At 41.9% G+C, this 19,109-nt stretch overlaps 1 protein-coding gene across 1 annotated transcript; it reads right to left on the bottom strand.

Moving 5' to 3' along the window:
- Nucleotides 1–1,203: 1,203 nt before the first annotated feature.
- On the bottom strand, nucleotides 1,204–16,426 carry EIF3B (eukaryotic translation initiation factor 3 subunit B). Its single transcript, XM_081840402.1, has 18 exons — nucleotides 16,293–16,426; nucleotides 14,397–14,516; nucleotides 14,256–14,313; nucleotides 12,915–13,043; nucleotides 12,401–12,558; nucleotides 10,359–10,490; nucleotides 10,172–10,238; nucleotides 9,455–9,501; nucleotides 9,024–9,234; nucleotides 8,083–8,155; nucleotides 5,715–5,837; nucleotides 5,252–5,330; nucleotides 4,718–4,856; nucleotides 4,079–4,204; nucleotides 2,974–3,051; nucleotides 2,348–2,456; nucleotides 1,896–2,012; nucleotides 1,204–1,797 (listed from the first exon to the last, which is right to left on the bottom strand). Exons 2-17 carry the CDS (start codon nucleotides 14,495–14,497, stop codon nucleotides 1,909–1,911), a joined length of 1,734 nt encoding a protein of 577 aa, XP_081696528.1. The 5' UTR covers nucleotides 14,498–14,516; nucleotides 16,293–16,426; the 3' UTR covers nucleotides 1,204–1,797; nucleotides 1,896–1,908.
- Nucleotides 16,427–19,109: the final 2,683 nt, after the last annotated feature.

The following is a 19,109-nucleotide window of genomic DNA, read 5'->3' as shown; positions in this document are numbered from 1 at the left end:
CAAAGCTGTTCGTGCAGCAGAAGAAAGTAATTCTATAATCATTACCTATTATAATGCCACAATGTGTTTGATATATTGGAGGTCAACCACCTTTTAGTTTCCAATGGAAGATGGTTCAACTGCCCCCAAGAGTTCCTCTTTTCCATTTACTACTACAGTGGTACCTTGCAAGACAAATGCCTCGGAAGACGAAAAACTCACAAGACGAAAGAGTTTTTCGTTTTTTGAGTTGCTTCGCAAGACGAATTTCCCTATGGGCTTGCTTCGCAAGACAAAAACGTCTTGCAAGTTTGTTTCCTTTTTCTTAAAACCGTTAATACCCAGGGTGCATTCAGGGGGTGCAGTTGCGACTTGACTTCGAGGAGCAACTCCTAGCACGCTGTGTGGTAGCCTTTTTTGAGGTTTTTGAAGACTTTGGTGATTTTTGAAGCTTTTCCAAAATCCATGCTTCGCAAGACGGAAAATTCGCAAGACGGAAAAACTCGCAGAACGAATTAATTTCGTCTTGCGAGCTATCACTGTACAAGGCACTGTGCTCTGACCTGCTGGGAACCTGCTCCTGCCTCTCTCTACCTGGCCCAGGATGGGGCCCGACAGGCTTCACAAGAACTGCTACTGCTGCTGCTGCTGGGGTATTTTGGGAGTTTTGTCGGGAGTTTTTGCTGTTACTGATAATTTTTTGCATCTTTTTTTTTATATGGAAATTGTTCAGTTTGGTTATGTAATTTTTGATGTGTTTTATTTATTCTTATGACTACTTTGCTATGTTTGTAACTATGTAAATCTTTTCGTATTGTAAGCCGCCTTGAGCACTGTTTCAATTGTGGAAAGGCGGCATACATATAAAATGATGGTAATGATGCTCAGATGGAGCTGATCTTAGCAGTTCTTAGGTACAGCTTTGCCTTCCTCTTCAAAGTAAGCAACAAACAGCCCCCTACATTCGTCTAATACTCAAACGGCACTTTTGTTTTTTGGGTTTTTTTATAGACTCAAGCTGTTTGCAAATAAAACCCCCAATGCATCTGATTCTTTTGCCGCAGAGACCATGTACCTTGAGAATATGTATCTATAACTCACTTATTGGTGGTCGGGCATGGAGGAAGCATATGAAATCAAATGAATGCAAATTCAATTTGCAGATAGCAAGATGTTACTTGCTACAGGCAAACGTCACATGAATGAGTTTCAAAGTGAGAAAGCTTCATATAACACAGCCCTCTTTATTAAGCATATAGGTTTGCTTTATTTCCAATGTTCAACCTGGGAGAGCTCCAGTCACAATCTGAATGGAGGAGGGTAGAGCCCACTGTAGTGCTGCTTCCGCAAATTAAAGCACATAGTATGAAGTACAGTTTTTTCGGTGATCTTCCCCAACTTGAAACCAACTTCCACCTGTGCAGTTTGGGCACAGGAACAGTCTTCGGCAAACAGAAGCATCACGGGTTTGTGGCAAGACACTGAAAGTTGCGCCAAGGCTGCAGTTGTAAGGGCCACAGTTCCACGTTGCTCAGCTGAGAGCAGCACTGCTGGAGTGTCAAGCAGCAAATACTGGTGGTAGATTTTTTTCAAAATTAAACTAAACCCTCCCCCAATAAAGGATAAAAATTTAAAAGCAGTGCCTTTCGAGTGACCCCACAGTAGGCAGTGGGGACTAGAAGGCACTACAATGTGTCAGAATGAACGAATCCTGCGCATTCACCGTCCAGAGAGAGAATATGGATTTTAAAAAAGTCCAAAGTTGTGTAGACCTTCTGGAAATGAACAAATCCCTCCTCAGTACGAGATATGGTGGTGCTGCAAAGGAAGGAGAAGGTGGTAACTCTCAGTCTCCAGGATTTCAACAAAGCTTCCCCTCCCTACCACCCCAAGGACACAATGTGAATGGGTTTTACCACGGCTTTCGGACTACTCTGGCTCTGCAACTGTAATAATTTCTTCATTGATAAAAAATTCAACAGTTTCCTCCTCCCAGTCATCCACATTGCTGTCCAGCTCATCTGTGTCCACTCCTGTAAAGAGAGAAAAAATATTAGACCTGGATGATTTCAAGGCAGCATTATGCTGGCTCCATAATGAAACAGAATCTTAGCTGTGTTAGAACAGAGCTACAGCTGCCATCTCATTCAAACCAACTAGTTCTGCCACATATCAACTTCGTTGTTATTTTGCTTATCATTTATTTTGTTAAGGTAAGCCTAACACTATTTCAGTAACAGTTTTGCCAATATTTTTCCCTAACAGAGACTTGCCTTCATGTGGCTGCTGAGTTCACTGCAGCTTACTCTCCGGTAAACATGCACAGGATTGCAGCCCAAGACAAGGAATGCTTGGAAAGCCAACTCACCTCCGCGGAGCTCCAACCGCTCATTCCTTTGCTCCATGTACAGCTCTTGTGCCATCTTGCGGTATTTTTTGAACTCCTCCATCATTGTTCGCCTTCTATCTACCAGTTCCTACAGAAAACAGGAGGTTGCTATTAAACCTTCAATCAAAATGCAGCTAGAAACCTCCCCAGGAGTAATCAAGATGGGGAGAGAAGCTGGATTTTCCAAGGCTTTAATCCCAAACAGGCTTACTTAAAATTACCAAAGAGACTTATTTCCATGTAAATATGGGAAGGACTGGGGTGACAAAACACCTTTCTCTAGTGCAAACAGACAGCTTCACTTTGCGAAATTCATTGCATCAAGATCTGGGCCAAATGATGCCACAAGGAGGAAAAGGCATTTCCCCACACTGAATACTGCTAAAGGTTCTATATTCTCCAGCAGAAGAATAATTAAGAGTTCTCATTTACTGACTTCCCTGCTCCAATATTGCAGTGTGCTCCAACCTCCCTGTCCCAGCACTCCCTTATTGTACAACATTCCTGCCAGAAGCAGCTTTGGAAAATGAATCCAAGGGTTCTAGATCTGGAAATAGGTGTCTGGACTCAAAACCAAAGCATCAAGAGATCAAAAGGTAGCTTACCTTTGAGGCTTTAGACTGGCTCAGGCGATCTTTCTGTTCAAATATTTTGGAGTATCTCTTCAGATCTTTCTTGATTTGCTGTTTCAAGAAATAAGTGTTATATATTGTATTTTTAAATGATTTTATGTTATATTGCGCAAAATCTGCCACTTCATATAGCCCCAGCATATTTTGAGAAGAAAAAGTGGACTAAGCAGGATGTCAAATACATGCCTTTCGAATACCGTGCACAGGATACTACAGCAATCCATCAGACATGCTTAGTTCTACAGTGGCATTCCACTTAGTTTTACTCAATGGTAGACTCAATAAAACTAATGAACATAACTAATACAAGTTTATTCATTTCAATGGGTCTGAGTAAAAGGTAGTTGACTACATTCCATGAATAGCAAGAGAGCATTATGGCCCCAAGTCTTTCTCTGGCTTGGATAATTCAACTCCCCAAACACCTCCAAATCCCCTCCCCCAAACTACTTACTTGTAAGCTGCTCTGGGAGCAAGCATCCCTTCTTCAGCAGCTAAAGTGCAGCAACCCAGACAAAAGTAATTGAGAAACAGGTTTTTCCCAAGACTACTTAATGTTGGTAAACTGGGAAAAGTACACTTCCCAAGAGCTGTAGGCAGCACACCAGGAATCAGAATGGGGCTGGATCAACAAATGTCATGCTCCCAATGTAATCAGGGGAATGAGGTCCACTTCAGTGGAAAAGGGATAAACTCAGCTAGGCTTGCTGGAGGCAATTGCAAATTGAACTGGGGGAGTGGTTTGTGGACATGGCAAGCTGCTAGGTTAAGCCACTGACCCGTGTATTGCAATACTGACTACTTTGACTGGCAGCAGCTCTCCAGGATCTCAGAGATTTTTCTCATCACTTACCACCTGAACATTTAACTGGAGATGTCAGGGATTGAACTTGAGATCAGACACACATAAAGTATCTGATCTAATGCTGACCTATGTCTCTTCCTTATCCCCGGCTTGTGGTGAGCTTCAACTGTTGTCTGTTGAAGCATTAGAGCTGTTTTCCTAATACCGAGCTTCCTTCTCTTAACATCAATCCAAAAAGTTACACCAAACCTCCCACCGTAAAGGACACAATACCTTTATTTGATCCTGGGTGAGCAACGTAGGTGGCCTGGGTCTCCAAAGTAACTGGCAGAACCGGTCTTTATTATTCTTCTGTAGGAGGCGACCCTGGAAAGTCCACAGCCAATAGGCATTGTCCACCTAGAAAGATAGTTCAGTGAAGTTGTGTCACATACGGTGCAGCATTCTTCACACCCAGCTGCTCAGTCGTAAAAAGCTGAAAGCGTTCAAATTCCCTTCTGTGGTGTTGTGAAAGGATTTCTAATGACCATCAACTGATGCCTTAACTTGTATATGGCAAATGTTTACTATAAAGATCTGAATTACATATAAACAAGGTACCAACACAGAAAGCCAGGCACCAGAGTAACTAAGGTATCTCACTGTTTGAGGAGCACACATTAAGTAGTTGAGTACACACTGGAAGCCCCACAATTATCTCCTCCCCTTTACCCAAGCCTCTTCTACAATTAAGAGCAGAACCAATGCACCGGGCCTACCGAGGCATGAGAATGACAAGAAGAAATAATGAGCATTGCTATTAATGTTGATATTAATAGGTAAAAGGTATCCAAGCTAAAACAAATACAACACAAGGCCTGTTAACAGGCTCAAGATGGATAAGGGTAAGGGGTGGGGAAGTATTGATAATACCTTGTGACTCCACCAAGAGACAGAAGTCACCAAATAGCGGCCTGTGGGGTCCCATTCAACATCTGAGGCTGTGTAGTGCTCAGCAATGTTCATCATGGTGCAGTCAGATGTATCAACGAAAGCTAAGGCACCATTCATGCTGCATCAAAACATAATTAGAATATTTTATATATTACATGCAGGCAACTTTTAAGCTGTGAAACAATCGAACAAACATTTCTTTGGAAACTGGGTATGAGTCAGGTGCCATCATCTAAAAGCTGAGAAGTTGGATTTGAAACAGTCTTCATAAAGCCCTTTGTCTGGGAGAGGGCACAAGTTTCCTTTATATTGAGGTAAACTAACCTGCTGATCACTCTTACTCTGTAGGATGAAATAAAACTCTACAGAACCATTTCAAATTAAACAGAGCTCTGTGTGGTTTTTGCTCCAGTGGACCAAGATGGCACCCTCTAAGGAACCTGTTTTAAGAACCAACTTTTTTTAAAAAAGCTTCTGTTACTCAAGATATGCTTGCCAAGAAACAGTACTCACCTCCTGAGACCAGCCAACACCACAAATTGCCCTTGAGGACTCCAGAATATCGTGTTTGCCTGCTGCTTGTCAAACATTTCTGAAATGAGATTTAAATACATGAGACGAATATCCTTGCTTTATAAGGTTGATATTATGCCTTTCTAATAAAGATTTTAGCCTTACAAAACAAAGTAATCAAAATCTTCATGCCCCCGTTAATGCTGCCTCCTGAGTGTTGACAAGACCAGGAATAACTAGGATACACAATCTCATTCATATAAGAAGCCTTACTTAGCATCAATAAGCTTTTACAGCAAATCTGCATTGTCCAAATTTCAATAGTTGAGAAATCCAAGAGGTCTTGCAAGACAAAGGTATTTGGCCAAAAAGAAGTTAAAATGAATTTTAAAATAGATTGTAACAACACACAGAGAGCTCCTCAAACCCCAAGCCCATGCACAGCCTCTTGAATTCTACTTACTAATGAGCTCTATTTTCCCATTGTTTTTCACATGGTAGAAAGAGCACGATATTCGTGGCGGCTCTCCATGCAACACAGCAAACTTGCTTCCATTTGGCTCCCAAGCAAACGCTATGATGCTTTCTGCAAGAGAGGAAGACCTACATTAAACCTGTAAAATTAGCCAGATCCTCTCTGAAAAGCCTTCCAATTCATGCGGGTCTCCTAGACATTCAAAATGCTGCTGTCCAGCAGCATTCCTGATCAGGCTGGTAGTCTCTGGGATATTTTCAGAGGACTCTAAAATGATAATCATGTTGGAATTCTTCCTCGGTCAAAGGTGTGTGCCTATCTGTTAAGGCACCGGCTGAATTCCTTTGACCTCCCTCCGGCGACTCCCGGCAGGAACAACACATGAGGTCTGTTCCGGCGATTTTCCTCAGGCTGTGAGAAAAACACACCAACTGCTTCTCCTCCTTCCTGCATATCCCCAGGGAGGGGAATCAGACTCAGACAGAAATGTATCTACATGTCTTTATTCCTGTCTTTAGCATCCATACAGTGAAAGATGTCTGCTCTCTTCAACAAACAGAGAGAAACTCCCAAACTCCACCCATGTACATCCTGTACAGGTCATATGACACACACTGAGCTCACATCCTGTGCTCAATAAGAATGGACTGCCCCTTTGTTTCCATGGCAACAGTCACAAACATCCTGTTTGGCTTTGCAGCCACAAGCAGCTGACTGAGCTGCTAGAGCCTTTGCTTGCTGCAGCATTGCTGCTTTAGAATAACAAATCATGGGTGAGTTCAATATCCATGCGGAGGCTGCTCTTCGGCCAGCTTGAGAATTCAGACTCCATGACAACCACGGGTCTCTTTCAGATGGTCTTTGGTCCAACACACCAGTTAGGGCACTCTCTTGATGTGTCTTTACCCCAAGTGATATGAGGGATGGACTGAAGATGGGGGAACGCAATGCACTTCCTTGTGATAGTCACAAGACAAAGGTAATGGTCTTGTCTTGCAAGACCATTATCAGGTTAAGTTTTGACTGGGGGTGGCAGGTCCCCACTGCAGGAGGGCCATGTGGATGGCCCACCCTCTAGACTGATGGAACCAGATGTGTTTCTCAATGCTCTGAGGGATTTTTCAATGGAGAAAGCTGGTGATCCTGCCTACCTATAAAATGGCGATGTGAAATGCAAAGTTGCCATGATCACTCATGAGAAAACTTGGCCCTCCAGATGTTTCGGGGCTACAACTCCCATCAACCCTAGCTAACAGGACCAGTGGTCAGGGATGATGGGAATTGTAGTCCCAAAAGATCTGGAGGGCCGAGTTTGCTCATGAGCATCCTCTCTGGTGTTGTAGAGCCTGAACAGCTCCTTGGTACTCTGAAGAATGTTGGACTGTGAAACAGGCCAGAGGAAGACTGGAGCGCAGATGGTGCAAATCTCGCTCTGAAGCTGACCCAACACACATAACCGTGCCTACCATGTGGCAGTGTGGTCTCGCATTGCGTCCCCTAGAGTGGAGGGACCTCTAGAACTTTCTAAGACCCATCATGACCAACTGGCTACACACTTGAGAACAGCCTCAACTTTGGAGTGATCTTGACTCCGCACCTGTTGCAGCTCTGCTTGATAGTGTCATTATCGGGGGTGTTTTGTGGGATCAGTTTCACCTTATGCAATCAGCTGATGTGGCAAGCTGCTGGTGGCAATGCGCACCACCCCATTTCCCCTCAACTGTAGTCACTCACTCTTGGCTTATCAAATCTAGTTCAAGAGGGCTGACTGGTTAGGTCCAGAGTGTGGTTAAAGCTTCACTGCATGAGGGGATGTTCCCTGCTGCATTGAAAGAGGCAGTGGTGTGGCTGCTCGTGAGGAAACTGGTTCTGGACCCTTTGGATTGGAACAACTATCAACCACTTGCAAATACCCCCTTTGGGAAAAGGTGGTGAAGAGGGCTGTGGTGGGGCAGCTGCAAGCATTACTGGGAAGGCACATATTACTTAGATCCATTCGTATCTGGGTTCACCCCTTGGTCGCCCTGATGGATGACCTTTGCAAAAAGCAGGATGGGGCAGTGTGACCTTGCACCTGCTTCTTGATTTCTCATAGGTATTGGATGCTACCAACCATGGTAGTCTCCTGGACCGCCTCCAGGAAAAGGGAACTGCAGGCACTGCAGTTCTGATCCTAGCTTCAGGCCTGAGTCCAGAGAGTAGCATTGGAAGAATACATTTCAGCACCCTGGTGGCTACATTATGTGGTGTTTCACTTCTTTTATATTTCATAGGCTATAAACTCTAAATTAGATATACACTGAAGGACAAAAAGTAGTGCATAGAGAGCTGAAGCTATGTGAAATGTGTCCTTTACCTTTCATTTCTACCACATCAACAGGAACCTGCTTCTCTCTCATGCGGAAGATTTCGAAGTTGGTCACTACACCCTGCAGGGGGAGGGGGGGAGAAAAAAGGTGATGTGGGCATGTCATCTACTCAGGTAGGGACTTGAGATGATATGCATTTAATACAAAGCAGAAGTAGCTGGCCTGCTGCTGTTTGGATCTGAGTGTTTAGGGTGCCTAAAATCTCATAACTTAGAGCAAGATGCACTACTGTTATTTAATACGAAGTGTCTTGCAGCACTTTAGAATTAGTCTTTAAGGAGCCACAAGTCTCTTGCAGCAAAGAAGAACCAAAACAAGGCTAGCTTCCAGACACTGTTATTTATTCTCTTCTACAAGGCTGAACTGCAAAGTATTCAACTGAAATACATATTAGACAAGGCTATTATGGAGTAAACTAGTCAGAGTAAGATACAGCCATCTCCAGGCATACATGACATCAACTCTGAAGAATGGAACTATTTGCACTCAGGAGGGGGGGTGGGGACACACAGGAGACTGTGTGGAAAACAGGTCCATGCCTGATGGGATAGCTTCATTTTAATCTCAACCCCTGTAATTGTAAACATGAGTCATTTTCTATTCAGGAGGTTTTATAGCAGCATCTGAACTACCTATATTTAGAATAAAATTCTTGGATTCTTTAATATGTTCTCTGGTAATCCTTGCAGTTCTGCAGCAAACGTGTGCTAAGAGTTCATTAAAAAGCTTTCGCCCAGTGCAGGAACTGGCAGTCCGTAGTTAAAGAGCAATGGGGCTTACACAGAGTGCAAACAGAAAGGAGGGAATAGACAGAAACACAAACCATGCCATGAAGCTGCTGCAGGTGGAGAAATAAATAATAATAATAATAATAATAATAATAATAATAATAATTTATTATTTACAAGGAAGCTTCGGAGCCACGTACCTGTGTGCCTTTGGGGGTCCTGTCTACTTTCACACAGAGATAATCCCCATTCTTTTGCCAATGTAGCTTGCAGTCCACCACATTGAAGAGATTCCGCACTCTGATTTCCTGTCTGGAGGGCAGCTGCATCAACGTCACCCTTGCTGGTATATCTTTGTCTTCAGGCACCCAAAAAGCAATTATGTTGCCACCTGGAGACCAGGAGAAATCTCTGAGGGATGGTAAACAGAACATGCAACAATTTAGTAATTTTAGGGACATTTTTTAATATATTAAAAAAAAAAACCCACACATCACACGAGCCAAATGAAATTTATTTCTCACACTTTGGAAAAGAAGAGGGAGCCACTACGAGGAGGACAATTATATGTCAAAGGCAAAAATAACAATATCAGCAGCAAGGAGAGTAAGATCTAAAGAAAAATACTCACTTGATCCCATTGATTTTTAAACTTTTCTTGTCCAACAGACCCATTGACTAGAAAGAGAGAACATAAAGTCAAAATGATTCTTGTACACACCTATCTATCTCAATTTACTATAAGTTTATAATAACATTTATGTTAAAGTTTATAGTCTACTTCCCTGCCTAAGAGAGCCCCCCAATGTGATGTAAAACAAAGCATAAAAACATAGTGAAACTATAAACATAACAATCAACAAAGAAGAAAATAACATCTTAACATACACACAAGCACAAGAAACAGAAATGGGGAATCACTTTAATACTTAAGACATGTAAAAAAAAAAAAGCCTTAAATGGTCTTTATTGGACATAAAAGGCCCAATACACCTTTTCCTCACTTTTGTTGGGGAAAGAATACTATGAACAAACAGTATTTCAAAAAGCTTAACGGACAGCTACAAGGCGGCTATTCCACAAGTAATTGTGGTGGTTTCTGGAGGTTTTGTGAGAGAGAGAAAATGCAATCTCTGTCCAACATTTGAAGCCAAACTAGCAACATCTTTTAGGTTGCATTAGTGGGTGATGTGCAAACACTGCAGTCAGAATGGGTATGGGATGAATGCTTGCACATCGCCCACTAAGTTTATATTCTTATTAGCAGGATACCTTTTGGCACATTTTGACTGCGAGTAGGCACATTAAAGAATCTATCATATTACATCAGAAAGGAAGAGAGACTTACAGGTGTTTCATAGATGCTAAGAGTGTCAGATGTCATCCGAGCAAAAAATTTACCATCATGACTCCACCTAAGCAAAGAATTTCAAGAAATCAGATATGTTTCTCTTTCCCATAACAAAAGCATGTTTGTTTGGTTTTTTAAAAAGCATTTTTTAAAAAATAAATTGTTAACCATCTGCCCAACCTACTTAAAAATGGGCCAGTGGGCTGAGCTTTCACAGTGGAATCCGCGCTTCTTCTGTCCAGTTAGGGTATCCCAGATGATGATCGCTTGAGGGTCATCCTGGGTGTCCATTAGAGGGCTGAAGGTGACCAGGTACCTTCACAAAGAAGAATAGATCAATTATACAAACATAAAAGCTGTGATCTTATGTCAAGTTTAAACATTTGAGTTGCTTTGAAATTCATTAGAGGGGCATGTTTTATCTTTCTTAGTTTCTGTTCCCAGGAATACAACTTCACAGGGGGAAAGCATACTTTCAAAACTGCAATGCTTAGCAGACGTTTTGTAAGACAGCAAAGCACATCTTGATGTATGGTGAAGAATCAAGCAGGCTTTTTCCATTAAAATGCAAATTTTGTGTTTTACATGGTGCACCCAAGATACTGTATTCTTGTTGCCAGGGCCTTGTCACGCAAGCAGTACTCAACTTTGCCAAATTCCAGAATTAAAGTAACAAAACACTGATCAGTTTCATAACAGCTATTTAGAGTTCCTTGGACTGCAGAAAAGCAGGCAATAGAAAGACAAATAAGTGAGTGAATGGCAGAGCCCTCAAAAACATCAGCATCTAACATCCTGTTTCCCCCTTTTAAGGTTTATGCATTAATCATATGTGGTATGATAGTGGTTTGTAGCACAAAGGCTTCAAATATAACATTCCCAACAGCTTCAACCCTTCAGCAAACAAATGTGAGAGATTCAACACAAACCACAACACAAATGTCTGTGACCAATTATGTTCTCACCTCAAAGCCAACAAAAGGCAGGAAGTCTTAGCTAGTTCAAGGAACTGAAGAGGCAACCAAGAGTTTGGGGTGGAGGTACACCTGCGCTTTCCAAACTTTTCATGTTGGCGACATACTTTTTGGAAATGCAACTTTTTGCAACACAGTAATTCACTTTTCCTAGCAAACTGGAGGTTAAACTAGCCCCTTTCCAGCCCCAGGAGGAGAGTGGGGAGCAGTCACACAACACACAGTTTGGAGAGCTCTGCACTACACTATCAACTATGATAGGTCTAGGAAGCTGCTTCTAGACCACTTGGAATTCTCATTAGAACAAGAGTTGAACTCTCTATATGGCAGAACTGTTTTGCGCCATGCTATATACAAGACCTAGTTACTAGCTACAAAGAAAAACAGACAAATGCAGACACACACACACACACACAGAGAGAGAGAGAGAGAGAGAGAGAGAGAGAGAGAGAGAGAGAGAATTGAGAGCAAAAGGCCTTGAAGAGTCGCTGCCTCTCCAGGAGCCAGGAATGTATGTAGAAGACAAGGGTGAGCCATAACACCTTCCCTTCTGTGCTAGGAGGCCGAGTGAGGAAGCATCCTGTGAGACAGGGGGCCCTCACTCAACAACGTTTTTCCCAAACTATTTCACACAAGCTATGCCAAGAAAGCATGAGTATGAGAACCTTCACCACAAGAATAAAATAGCCGCAGTTTGATATTTCATACCCTGCAAATTCTGCTTGCTGAAAGTCTAGAAACATATTAATAAATTTAGCCAATGTTTCCACCAAGGGGCTATGGAAACTGCTCAGACCTGACTGGTCCTGAATGAAAAGATCTCTTGAAAACTGAGCTACAAGTGCAAACGACAACAAACAGATCTAATGTAATCTACTCATACATTAACATATCCTGTACAGAGTCTCCTTTGGCTGTGCCTGTCACGTGAGGGTCTTCTTGGAGGTGTTGCTTCAACTGTGATGTGAAATGTTCTTCCCAGAGTGGTTAGTCTGATATGTACTTTATGCTCTTTTCATTTCAGGCAATGTTTTGTATTACTTCCATGATCCTTTAAGTTTTAGTTTAGTGTTTTGTTTGTAGTTGTACGTTGTTTTATTCTATCTTGAAAACCATACCAGGAATATGGTTGGAATGTGGTATAACAGCCCCCAATAGGTAAATCAATAAATAGAATGTGTAACTGTAACAGGCAATATATTTTATACACCCGATTCCCACAGTAACACCACCAACTAATTTCATACACTACCTTTCGCAAGGTGAGAAGTCAATGAGTTGCACCCCCTGGTGGCTGAACTTCTGAATCTGCTTGAATTTCTCTCCACCCCACAAAGCAATGCCCCTCATATGGAATGTAGCCAGATAGGTACCCTTTGGAGACCAGCGTACATAGGTTTCTGTCCATCGCTACAAGGGGGAAAGTGCATAGCATAACCATTTGAATCCTATTTCATTTGCATGTTGGTGCACAAAAACTTATCTGGGATTAATCCCTTACTCTGGTGCATGACATCTAACTTCAATCGACCTCAAAATTTATTTGTGGCCCTCAGCATTCTAAAAACAGAAATCTCATATGTGAATATGGTCAACTGGTAGCCATGTAACTGATGTGATTCACTAATGTATTGAATAGCTATTACGTTCATTGAATCATATGCTAACTGAATGTTTAGTCACATTATATATTTTATTTCCTTTTTACAGACACTACTGCACAAAAAACTGCTCTCAGTAAAGAGATACTTCCAAGGGACACTCACAGCTCTCTCCTCAATTGTGACAGGATCCTTAACATCATTCCAGTAAATAGAGGTTCTGTCTCCAGATTCAAAGATCACACTGTACTGATCTCTACAATCTGGGTCCTCCAACCAGTAGCGCAAATTCCCCTGGAAAAGTCAAAAGGAAAACAGTTTAAGAAGATAGGACCTATAAAAAATACGATTTGGTCTTTATTTGAGACAGGGTTAATAACGATGGAAAAGCCAATATAAAAGCTCAACTTGCTGGACACAACATTTCCTGAGTATTATACTGAATTTGTGAAATTTGGAGAACATCCAGATCTGAATTCTGACACACCTAGATGGGCTTTGTGAACTTCCCATGGTTCCAAGACACTACAGTGAAAGCCAAAATTCACCATATTCATCTGCATTTGTTGAAAGACATAAAACTGCAGACGTTCACTGTAACATGGGCAAATGTTATATCATTTTTTTAAAAATAATATTTATTAAAAGTTTCCAATTATAACAATATAGAAAAAAACAAAACATCCAAATTTAAGATCTTATTTTCCGTAACATTTTTCCAGGACTTCCCCTCCCCTCCCCCTCTTATATTCCAATTCTTACAAATAAATTCAGCAATTTATTATCCCAAATTTTAACCTTATTATCATTAACCCAATTTAAAAATATTTTCCCATCTCCTAAGATTGACCTATTCCCTTCCACGCGTTCCCCCCTTTAATATACATAATAGATTAAAATATAATCAAATAAAATATGATTTTACACCCTTTGGATTCCAAATTTCCCTCCCCCTTTTCCTGGTTGCGTTCCCCATATTAATCAACATCTGATGTCTTCCTGGAGCTCCCACACTTATTTAAACCATAGTCCTTTACCAGTCTTCTTTAATTTTAAATGTCCAATCTTGGAAGGAGCGCCCATGGTTTTTAGGGGTCCCCGCGTCGCTGGCGCGGCAGGACCCAGCCCCTGCCGAGCAGGCTCCCTCGGGAGCTCGGAGGGAGTCCGCCATTCGGCGATGGCGCCAACCCGGAAGTCCCCTGTTATATCAGGAGCATTGACAAAAGTTTGCAAACACTTAACATTTTTACAAGCAAGATTATTTTGCATCTTGCAGTCATAAATACAAATATTTATTTTTTAAAAAGAACACTGGGGTGCTCAGATTTTAGTAAGTATCTGATTGCCTGCCACAGTGTATCATTCACATTTCAAGCTGAGCTGTGGGAGTATTCTTTAACAACCTTACAGTATTAGGAATTCATGACCCGCACTGGAGGGATTCCAAGCCTGCACAGGTACAAACTTAGTGATCTTTAAAGTCTATACATGCATCTGAAAACTCACCAGGTCTTTAAATGGCTGCTTTTCTGGAATTTCCCACTCATCACTGATTGTCATGTATCTGAAAATGTGATTCAGTCAGTTACACTTCTTTGTATTTCAAACAGTCAATCTTTTCTGCTTTTAAGAAATGACGATACTCACTTGTCAAAGTCAGTGAAAAGGTTGACCCTGAAAGTGTGCTGCTTGTCTAGCTTGTAGCCATCTGCATTTTTAATGGCATCTGAAGCATGAGTTGGAGACATGTATTCCAGGAAAATATACCTGCAGTAAAACATCTAGTTAGTTATTGCTGACAACTTAATTAGAAATTGCCCAAAGAGGTGATACATGAAATGAATGGCCCAATGCTCTGGATTCAGCCGAACCTCAACAGTGACATCAGCCACACTTCAACTCAACGGAATTCAACACCAACTGTTTCCCCAAAGTCATATTTCAGGCTTGTTTATATAACTGTGCCAAATGCTATGTGACACTGTGCAATGAGTGAAAGCTGGGCCTGCAGCTGCTGCCCTGAGAATTATCTCTGTGCAAGAATCCCTCATGCGTGGCATACACCATTTTAAGGGCAGGATCAAGGTGCATTTTTTTTCCAATTTGCATTGTCTCAGAGACAATGGCAACAGCTGAAAAATAGAGCTATGGCTCCATATGTTTGCATATAATGTGCCATCTGGCAAGAGGGGAGACACTAAAGGGAAAATGAATGAGGGGGGAAAGGCTGGTAGATTATTCTGAATGCCAAGCATTTCAATGCACAAGGAAGCAAGATCTCTGATGCTCTTGATCTGGCGACAGGCAGATTTTGTACCTGCTGGTGGTTCATTTGGAGGGGTGAAACCACCCTGCAGACCCTGGCTAATCTTAACCTCCCTCCTCTACTTGATAATGTCAGTACTTAATTTACAAAAACTTATTCTTTTACGAAATGTTTGTTTAATTTCACAGAGAACTTACTTTTATCAGGCAACTCCCCATAGCTTAATTTCAAAAAGTATTATCTGTCCATGGGTAATGCAATGCCGTAGCTACGGGGGGGGGGGCTAGGTGAAGCCTCCAGAGGGGGTAACTGCGTGTGTTTGTGTGCATGTACGCAAATGTGCGTGGGGGGGTGCCAAACTGGGTGACCCGGGTGTAATAAAGCTAGTTTCGCCCCTGAGTAATAATTCATAGCATGTGCCCACTGTTGGCAAAACAGTTCTTATACGTTGCAAGTTCATTGAAACTTCAGTCCCATGTCTCACTGGAAACCCATAATCATAGAGCAGGGATGTCCAACCAGTAGATCGTGATCTACCCCGGTAGATTCCCGGCTGATCAAGGTAGGTTGCAGGATCCTTATTGTGTACAAAAAGTGGGAAAAGCTAAAAAAACTCAGTGCAATCCTTCCCCCAAAAAGCTCATCAACTCTGGGTACTTCCCTCCTAAAAAAAGCTGCACAACTCTGGGCAACCCCCCCCCCACGCACGCTCCCCCCCCTCCAATGACAATGGGTAGATCACTGCCAGTTTTCTTTTTAAACTGGGAGTAGATCACATTCTCTTGGGAGTTGGAGATGCCTGTCATAGAGGATCTGACATTTTCATTTTCAGCCACCGTGTTCACTGTGGTGACTTCATCAATAACCTCTGGTATGTATGACAAGTGACCAACTAGGCTTCTTTTCAAATTTGAAGCTGCTGAGGTATGCTGGGGTGCCCTAACAATTGTGTGGCAATCCCCACAGGCTCCTCGGCTAAAGGCTGTTTGCCTGCTTGGTAGCGTAGCACCTTGTGTAACTCACCTACCCAAGAAAGCATACCTTCCTTTCCTCACAGGAAAAGTTAGTGACAAGTTTTCTAGGGAGAGGCAGCTTTTCAAGATCTGGCCATGCTGGCGTTCAGGGCACCATCCACCATGTAGTGGCCAAGCTAGTAGTCTCCCTACCTTCCCTTTCCTGCTGGAAAGGTGGGGGGGGCACCTCATTGGAGAGGGAAGGATTGGTCAATTAGTTTTTAGGCTGGCTAGCAATGACAGCTAAAAAAGACAGTCACTCACCCTTTAGTCTGCCCATCAGCTTCTGGGTAAAACTCATTGGTAATTTTTCCAAACTTTGAGAAAATCTTGTGGATAACATTCTTCAGTTTCTCAAGTCGGTCTGGTCCAACCTGAGGAACATTATCCACCACAATCACTGAATCAATTCCATCAGCCTCCTGTGGACGTTCTTGCAGAATATCTCCAAGTAATTCTGTGGAAAAGATAAGTATACAAATTTATTTACAGGATAAAAGAAAACTAATTGGGATATTCTAGGTTTGGTGAGCCTTGTGTTTGGTAAAGGCTGAAAGCAGAAGTGCAAACTCCATATTGGAATCAGTCTTCTGTATTTTAGCTATAGAAACTAATAGACCTTTAGCATAAGGATCACAGAATTGATCCCTTCTAGCCCAACTCCCTGCAATGCAGGAATATGCAGCTGACTGAACCTTCAACCTTGGCATTATAACCACCATGCTCTAACCAACTGAGCTATCCTGCTGCTAGAAACATACTGAGTAAACAAAGTAATTTGTTACATGCTTTTCTAAACTTCATTATCTACTTTGCTGCGTCAAGAGCTCATTCTCACTGCCTTTTGTATAATAAGGATTTGCTTAGAAGAACAGTCCTCCATCTGTAGACCATCTAGGGGCAAGCTATTCTTCCCAGTGGCTGCCTCTCTCCTTGAAGTCTGCCACTTAAACCAGGACAAGCAGCCACCACAATGCTAAGCTGTTTTTCTTCCACTATCCACATTTTTATGGAGCTTGCAAACTCAGTTCTCTATATTCTGATGGGGAAAAAATCTACTGGGGCAGAATGATGCTATTACAAATGTTGGTTGCTATCCTTTCACACCACTACAAAAATCTAAGAAAGTAACCTGGCACATCCAGTCTTTCTCCAAACTGAACACTTTGAACATCGAACATGGCTTTATTTATAATTATAAAGATGCTACAAACCCTTTAATTATAGCAGTTTAACAAGTTTTCCATGGGTTCAAAGAAGCCTTTGTTCTAATCACACAGCAAATCGAGACAAGTGCAAGCCTTCATCCTCTAGTCTATAAATTTGTATGCCCCTACCACAATCTTTCCCTTTACAATAAAATAAATTCACTTATAAAGCATTAGCCTCTAACACAGTATTTCCTATCAGGGCTGCTGAATGCACAAAACAACCAACAAAATACCTTATTTACTCAAATCTACTGCTCACTTTTTTTGGCCAAATTATGTTGTAAAAATCAAGGTGTGCATTAGATTTGATGGCACATTTACATTCGCCAGCAATTTTTTTGTTTTGTTGTTTCAATGTTCTGAAAATTGAGGTGTGCATTAGATTCAATGATGAATTAGACTCAAGTAAATACGATATTCTAACATACTGATGATTTATACAATCATAGCTTAAAACTAGATATCACTAAAATATTTTATTCTGCACTTACATGCTATAGACATCCAATTTAAAATGGCCTTTTGAAACCTACTTTTCACTTTATTTTTAAAAAGTGTCAGGGACAAATGCCCTTCTCTATGTCCTCTCTAGAGTAGAAGCACATTTCAGTGTGATAACCAGGCAGTCCTCCTCGGCAGCTGCAGCTAGATAGTCAAACACTTTGTCTCCTGTTTTTAGTCAGTTAAAGACAATTTTATTTACAGTCTCTTGCACGCGGCAGATAATGTTTCTATACTTCATTTCAGCTGCTGATCCCACCTCCTTGCTTGGTTATTTTATGTTTTTATAAAATTTTAAACATTGTAAATCATCTCAAATGGTACTTCTGTGAGATTAAAAATAAAGAAACAGCATATTTTAAACACCACAAGCATTTGAGAGTTTTAAGATTGGAAATCTCTTTATAGATTCTATCAATGCCAATGAGAGTTAGAACAGGCAAACTCACCTGTTAAGACTACATTACACATATGGCAAACTGTCTAAAGCAGATAAACTAAGAAGCTGCCTTATAATCTAGCTAAGTAAGGTCTTTCCATCAACAGACAACAGATCTCCAGGGTTACAGGCAGGTGTCTCTCCCAGCCCTACCTGGAGATAACAGATAATGTACTCCATGTAAACAGGGGCTAGATACTGTCTGTTTTGCATCAGAGATAGTGCATCACTAAAAACTACACTTGCTAGGAATCATAAGAATACCAGAAGTGCCCTGCTGGATCAGACCAAAGTCCCATCTAGTACAGCATTCTGTTCCCACAGTTGCCAAACAGATGCTTCTAGGAAGCCAAGCAAGAGCCGGCCACAAAGGCCTTCTCATGCTATCCTGACGCATACTGAACACAAAGCCCTGCATTTAATGGGGCAATATATTTTTACACCACAATCTGAAGACACAAGCACAGGAGAGGCTAGTGCCCTGTTGTGAGATTTACAGATACAGTGGTGCCCCCGCAAGACGAAAAACCCGCTAGACGAAAGGGTTTTCCGTTTTCGAGGCGCTTCGCAGATGAATTTCCCTATGGGCTTGCTTCGCAAGACGAAAAAGTCTTGCGAGTCTTGCGATTTTTTTCGCTCCCCCCCTTTTTCTAAGCCGCTAAGCGGGTTGCTTCGCAAGACGAAAAAACCGCTAGACGAAGAGACTTGAGGAATGGATTCTTTTCGTCTTGCGAGGCACCACTGTACATCTGGCTCAACACAGTTGAGAAACAGGGTGCTGGGCAAGATGGGCCTTGCTGTCCAATCCACCAAAGTGCCTTGCATGTCCTTCAGTCTGATAGACCAAGACCTTCTAGAACAGCCTTTCTCCACACTGGTTCCCCAAATGATGTTGGACTGTGATTCTCATTATCCCCAATGATAAGGGCC

Source organism: Podarcis erhardii (genome assembly GCF_964252035.2).
Source record: "Podarcis erhardii genome assembly, chromosome: 14".
In the NCBI taxonomy this organism is placed as follows: Eukaryota; Metazoa; Chordata; class Lepidosauria; order Squamata; family Lacertidae; genus Podarcis; species Podarcis erhardii.
Note: the sequence above shows the minus strand (reverse complement) of the source record. Positions and strands in the feature narration are given on the sequence as shown.